The sequence below is a fragment of the Anas platyrhynchos genome, chromosome 34 (assembly GCF_047663525.1).
Source record: "Anas platyrhynchos isolate ZD024472 breed Pekin duck chromosome 34, IASCAAS_PekinDuck_T2T, whole genome shotgun sequence".
NCBI lineage: Eukaryota > Metazoa > Chordata > Aves > Anseriformes > Anatidae > Anas > Anas platyrhynchos.
The window spans coordinates 2,204,565-2,211,385 of NC_092622.1; the positions used below are offsets into that span (position 1 = coordinate 2,204,565).

Consider the following 6,821-nt stretch of genomic DNA (forward strand, 5'->3'; position numbering starts at 1 on the left):
TACTGGGATTACTGGGATGCATGCCCCCATACTGGTGCAGGGGGGCTCCATACTGGGATGGATGCCCCCATACTGGTGCAGGGGGCCCCATACTGGGCCGGGTGCCCCTATACTGGCTGGGCAGGGCTCATACTGGGACAGGTGCCCCCCCCACTGGTGCAGGAGGGCTCCAGACTGGGATCCTCCCCCCCCCCCCCCGCCGCGCATGCGCGCTGTCTCCCGGCGCCCACCCCGTGTGTGCGCATGCGCGGGTAGAGAGCGGCGAGCGCGGGCACTGCGCATGTGCACGAGGACCCGCCCTTACCTCGCCCAGACCCCGCCCACCAGCACCCCCCCTCCGCCCGGGACGTTAATGCGCATGCGCAGTGCCGGACACGCCCCTCAGCCCCACCAAAAGGTGTGGCCGCGGGCCCCGCCCCTCTGCCGCGCGGCGCATGCGCACTGAGGGAAAGCCGCGCCCAGGCGGGGCTGTTGCTGTCGTCACGAGGGGGCGGGGCCCACTGCCCCCGTCCACTGCCTCGGGGGCGGGGCGATGACGTAACGCCCCGCCCGGCGCGCGCAATGGGCGTGGCTTCAGCGAGGGGGCGTGGTCAGCGAGGATCCACCCCCCACACACACCCTTTGCGCACAGTGCGCATGCGCCGTCAGCGGAGGGGGGCGGGACCAGGTTTAGGCCCCGCCCCCTTCTTCCGCCCGCGTCGTCGTCATAGCAACGGCGGCTGCGCGGCCTGCGGGAGGTGGCGGCGGTGAGGGGGGGTCGGGAGGGGACCCCCCTGTGGGCCTGGGGGGGCTTCTGGGGGAAAAGGGGGGTGTGGGGGCCTCTTTTTGGGGTTGGGGGTTGAGGGGGCATCTTTTTAGGGGCTATGAGGGGGACTCTTGTTTTTTGGGGGGGGGTGAGGGGGGCTATTTTTTGGGGCTTAGGGTTGAGGGGGGCTCTTTTTGGGGGTGTATGTGAGGGGGGGTCTTTTGGGGGGCAAGAGGAGGTCTTTTTGGAGATATGGGGGCTCTTTTTTAGGGAGGGGGTGAGGGGGGCTCTTTAGGGTTGGGGGCAAGGGGGGCTCTTTTTTGGGGCTTAGGGTTGAGGGGGGTCTCTTTGGGGAGGAGGGGGGCCCTTTTTGGGGGTGTATATGAGGGGGTCTCTTTTTTGGGGATGTTGTTTGAGGGGGTCTCTTTTTAGGGTTGGGGGGCAAGGGGGTCTCTTTTTTGGGGCTTAGGGTTGAGAGGGGTCTCTTTTTGGGGAGGAGGGGGCTCTTTTTGGGGGTGTATGTGAGAGGGGCTCCTTTGGGGAGCAAGAGGAGGTCTTTTTGGGTGGATGAGGGGGTCTTTTTTTGGGGGGGGTATAAGGCGTCTCTCTTTAGGGGTGGGGGGCAGGGGGGTCTCTTTGGGGGGATGTAAGGGGGCTTCTTTTTGGGGCTTAGGGTTGAGGGGTCTCTTTTTGGGGGTTGAGGATGAGGAGGCCTCTCTTTTTGAGGAGGGGGTCTCCCTTTTGAGGGAGGGGACCTCTCTTTTTTGGGAGGGGGGTTTGGGGGAGCTGAGCCTTTGAGGTGCTCCTGGTGGGGTGCCTCTGCTGGCAGGGTGCTGGGGGAGCTCCCCCTGAGGCTGAAGGTCCCTGGGGTGGGGGCTGGACTCCTGGGGGGGGATTCTGACTTGAGGGGGGGGTGTCTCTGTGTGCTGGGGGCTTCCCTAAGGGGTTCAGGGAGGGGTCCCAGCTGGGGGGGCTCTCTGGGGGCTGGGCGCTTCCCCCTGTGCACGTATTTTGGGGCCGGGTCTCCTGGCCTGCCAGAAATCGTCCTTAATGTCCCGTGTCCCCATCACAGGCTCGGCAGCGATGGGGGCTGCGCTCTCCCCCCCGGCTGGCAGCGCTGCCCCCCGGCAGCAGAGGAAGGCTGGCGGTGACGATGACGATGATGACGATTTGCTCGACAGCAGGGACCGCAAGGAGGACATCGCCAAGTTCCCCTACGTGGAATTCACGGGGCAGGACAGCATCACCTGCCCCACCTGCCAGGGCACTGGCTGCATTCCCACGGGTGAGCGCTCCCCTCGTGCGTAAAACCAAAAAGCAGGGGGCAGAAACGCTCCTTGTTTGATTTTTCCATCTCCAACTCGGTTTTCGTGCTCTTTTTTTTTGCTTTCCAGAGCAGGTCAACGAGCTGGTGGCTCTCATCCCCTACAGCGACCAGCGGCTCCGCCCGCAGAGAACGTAAGTGTGGAGTAAGAGTAACTACTCCTCTGTGAGGAGCAGACAGGGCTTTTTTTGTCAGGTAGTAGCAGAGCTCAACGCTCTACACAGTCTCCAGCCTTTCCTTCACCTACTGGCTTGTTTTCACCAAAATATGCTAACAAATGCGACTTTTAACTCGAAATATTTCCTGTTAAATCCCACCGTAGGGGTGAGGATGGAAACAATCGTCCCACTCACAGCCTCTGTCCCCGTGCTCTTTACTGAGGGTTTTAGAAAGAAACTGCCTTAGCAGCAGCAAAAACACGCACTGAAAGCACCACGGGGGCAAGAGTGATTCTGGAGGCAGTTTACTTTTTGGTAATGAGTAGCTAAAGGGTGATGGGTTTGAGCAAATTCGGATATCGAAAATGTTGGAGCAGCACTTTGGGCCTCTTTCAGGGAAGGACAAATGGGTGGTTTTCTGCTGGGTTTCAGCTACGTGGGGTCCCACGGTCACAAGTGTTGTTTTTGAGCCCTTCTCTGCCTCTTCCAGGAAGCTCTACGTCCTGCTGTCGGTGCTGCTCTGCCTCCTGATATCAGGACTGGTGGTTTTCTTCCTCTTCCCCCACTCCGTCCTGGTGGATGACGGTGGCATCAAAGTGGTTCAAGTCTGGTTTGACAAGAAGAACTCAGTCGTCGTCCTTGCCATCACGGTAAAGTTTCTCTGCCCCTCTCTTCCCGAGGGAACAAACCCCGTGCTGAGCTGCCCAGGAGGTCGCTGCTACCTCTGTTCCCTTTCTTTCAAGGCCACCTTGAGGATCAGGAACTCCAACTTCTACTCGGTGGCAGTGACCAGCCTGACCAGCCAGGTGCAGTACATGAACACGGTGGTGGGAAGCCAGCAGATCACCAACGTCTCCAGCATCCAGCCCCTGAGTGACAAACTGGTATTTGTCCTTGTTTACATTCATAATAAGTAAAAGCATCACTAAATCATGTGAAACCTGTGCAGTATTACAAATTACCTTGAATATTGTCTGTCTGTACCTAAAGACAGACATTTGCTTAGCAAATACTCATGGCTACAGTAGGCTGGGCTCTGTGTGCACCACCTGAAATGTAATAAGGTAGAAAAGAGCCCAAAAGGGATGGATTGAAGTGAGCACTCAGGCTGCATGTGGACGTGTTTTTCCTTTGCAGGTGAATTTCACGGTGAAGGCGGAGATGGGCGGACCTTTCTCTTACGTGTAGTAAGCATTTACTGTTCTGTGTCTGGCTGGGGAGTGGGAAGGTTTCAGATCCTTTATTTAGCATTTGCTCAGGAAACTACCAGCTTTCTGCTAACTTTCTGAAAAGTAACTTTGCTAGAAATTACTCGAAAGGCCGCTCTGTGAGGATGTTGTGATGGGGTTTTGGATGCTGTCTTGAATTGAGTTAGCACCGAGGGGAAAACAACATGGGAAGGTACCGAGAAGCAGGCTGCTTGGGCTGTGCTGACCTACTTCTTTGTTTTGGTCTCTTCCAGTTTCTTTTGCACGTTTCCCAAGGTGAAGGTGCATAACATCGTCATCTTCATGAGGTAGGCTGCTTTCTGCGCTGCTCCTGACTCAAAAAGGAACTGCTGCCACAGCAGATCAGGGTGCACGAGGAAAATCCCGCCTGGCAGGCACCCCAGCCTGGTTCCCTGTGTCAGCTTTCATGCAGACCAGTTGACACAGTTGGGTAAAATGTAAGGCAGGGGGGAAAAGGCACCAGATTGCCCTAAACTGAGCTCCCACGTGATGGGTGTTGTGGGGCTGGACTCACCAGCTCCCTGCAGTGAGCAGCCCTGGGTGCACTCACTGGAAATCTGAGAGGATCCACAGCTTTTGAGGGTGGGAAGAGGAGAGTTTTGTGACGAATGCAGGCTGCTGGTGGCTTTAATTTAACAGAGGGGTCTCTGCCCCTGGTCCTGTCCCCTCTAAGCCGCTCTCCCCTCTCTCAGGACATCAGTGAAGCTCTCCTACATCGGGCACGTGACGCAGAGCGCTTTGGAAACCTACCACTACGTCGACTGCAGCACCAACTCCACGGCTGCCCCCGATCCGCTGCCTCTGCCAGCCCCCTCCACACAAGGCGCAGCCAAAGCCTGGAGCAAGCCCTGAGCTCGCTGCCGCTGCTCCCTGTGAAATCCGTAGCTGTAGAAAGGACTGGGCACTTTCAAATGGAAGCAGAAGGGATCGTGACTGACTCTGGGGGATACCTGAAAGCTCTGGGGTCCCTCTTGCACTCCCTGGCATGCAGCTGGGCTGCGCTGCTGGCCTGTCCCTCAAATCCACTTTGGGTGTTGTTCGTGTGCAGGCAAGCGGGTCCCTTCCAGAGTAAGGGGCCTGCTGGGCCTGCCTTCCTCTTCGGTTCCAAAGAACTGGGTTTTGGGTAGGGAAACTGGATTCTCGAGCTCTGTGCTTTGTGGTCCAAAGATCTAGAGTTGAGTTTTGCAGCTGTTCTGAAGCTTAGCACTGTACCTGGTCCTTCCAGAATGAACTAACGAGTTCTTTGCAATTAATTTATTCCAGTTTTGCTCAGTGGCCGTGTGTCACTGGCATGTTTCAGAGCAGAACTTGATTTAAAAAAGGGACGAAGCTTTGCCAGGCACGCACAGGCAAGGCGTTCAGGCTTTCACCTGTGTAATTTGCACTAGGAGGAGGAAAAGGAACTGGAGCCAGCAGGGCACGCGAGTTCCCCCTTGCACAGATTTTTGCTTTTTGGCAGCTGAGACCCAAACGCTGCGGCCCCGCTAAAGGCTGCTGCTCGGTGTGCAGGGGGCGTTGGGCAGCTGGGGGGTCTCTGGTGTTTGAAGCTGGGGAACGCACAGCTCAGTGCTGCTTTGTACTCCTGCCTGCTGCAGATTTAAACTGATTTGGTGGAAGGTTTGGGGGGGGGGGGGTTTCTTGTTTCAAAGGCTCACCTCGCAGGAGCCAGGCAGTCCCGAAGGACGGTAAAGCAAATAAATCCGCTGTGAAAGCTCAGCCTGCTGCGGTTCTTCTCCAAGCTTCTCCCCCCCGTTTGCAGCTTGGAGGGTTTCATTCTGCCTCTGCCCTTTGTAGTTCTTCTGGAACCCGATCGCTGCAGCCTCCCGCGTTTCCTCTCTGCACGCACCTACGCCTTTCTCCAGCCCTCTGTCGGAAGCGAGCGCGTGGAAGCACGGCGCGGGCAGAAGCTGTAGGGGAAGGGGTCTGGTGTTTCTCAATGAAGGACGCTTTGTTTCGTGCGAGTGTGAAATAAAAATACCCCGTTGTTTTCTAAGAGGTGGTGTTTTGGCCTCCAGACTTTCTAGAATTGAGTTACTAAAGCGGGGATGGAGGATGCTGTGTGGGGTCACCTCACTGGACATGAGGAAATGCTGTGACCTGTGGCAGTCCAACTTTGTCCTACAGAGCGCTCTGTGCAGTGACTGGCATCGTGTCATCGTGCACCTCGTCTCTCGCTGATGATTTTGGGCAACAAGGGCCAAGAAACTCAAGAGGTGAAGTCGTGGAGCCCTCTGGGTGACTCTGTTCCCAAAAGGACAGCAGGGGCAGGATTTGCAGCCCTGCACTGTGACTGTCACACTGCCCCTTCCCCAGTCACAAGCCTCTCACACGACTCGGGTAAAACCCCTGTTCCCTTCTCGTAATTATGATGAGCTGCGTTTTCTTTGAGGAAGATGAGGAAGTGGCCCGCTCTGCCCTTTATCCCATTTGCTTCCTGCCCCTCGGCAGCCTTGCAGCGCCTGGTCTGGGTTGATTTGGTGTCCTTGTGGGTGGCAGAGCCCTTTGCTCCCCACTTTGTGCTGCAAATAACCGCTGCTCTCCTGCTCCAGCCCTTAAAAGCAGAGCTGCTTTTAGCTGGGAGGTTTTTTGGGGGGCTCGCTGGGTGCCTGCAGGAACCTAACCCCTGCTGCTTGGCTGAGCAGGAACAGCGCCGGTGTGAGCGGGAGCCAGAGCGCTGATAATTGGGGGTGCCCTCCGGGTCATGTGGCAAAGCACTTGGCCTTTTAAAGGACATTTATTGTGAAAATCCTTCTTAATCCTCCAATCCTTTTTAATGAATTTCTTCTGCCAATGTTTTTTTTTTGTTTTTTTTCTAAAAATCCCAGCCCTGGGAAGCTGCCTGAGGTGCTTTAGCAGGAGGGGCTGCTGCCGTGGTGCCAGCTGTGAGCGTTTAAAAGTGAGGTGAGGGCCCCGAAGCAGCATTTTTAAAGTTTTTTTTTTTTCATCCTTTAAAGTCATAATTTCTCTTAATGAGCCTGTGGTACCCATGCTAGTGACTGAGGAGAAAAGCTGGGGTTTTAACAAAAGCACCATCGTGAAACCTGCAGCCCCCGAGCCAGCAGCTGCCCGGTGCGTCCTGCTCGTAAAGCTCAAGTTTGCAGCTCTTGGGGGGGTCAGTGGGCTAATTTTCTTTAAGATAGTTTAAAAAAATAAATAAAAATCAACTAGTGGGGCTTTTCCTCTAATTAGCAAGCTGCTTAAGAGCAGCACTTACATGTGTAGCTTTTTAGGAAGCCTTAAAGGCAGAGCTGTTTTTACAAGTCGGGGTGCGTGCCCTTCAGCACCATCAGCGTTGCAAAAATCTCTCCTTAAATTGTGTTTCTGCATGTCCAAAAGGGGACAAATTCCTTGGGGATGAGGGGAAG

At 55.9% G+C, this 6,821-nt stretch overlaps 1 protein-coding gene across 1 annotated transcript; it reads left to right on the forward strand.

The window, feature by feature from the left end:
- Positions 1 to 628: 628 nt before the first annotated feature.
- Positions 629 to 5,449, forward strand: TMEM106C (transmembrane protein 106C). Its single transcript, XM_027445584.3, has 8 exons — positions 629 to 746; positions 1,818 to 2,030; positions 2,140 to 2,203; positions 2,718 to 2,877; positions 2,971 to 3,111; positions 3,365 to 3,414; positions 3,690 to 3,743; positions 4,149 to 5,449. The coding sequence occupies exons 2-8, from the start codon at positions 1,829 to 1,831 to the stop codon at positions 4,306 to 4,308; spliced, it is 831 nt and encodes a 276-aa protein (XP_027301385.2). The 5' UTR covers positions 629 to 746; positions 1,818 to 1,828; the 3' UTR covers positions 4,309 to 5,449.
- The last annotated feature ends 1,372 nt before the right edge of the window (positions 5,450 to 6,821 follow it).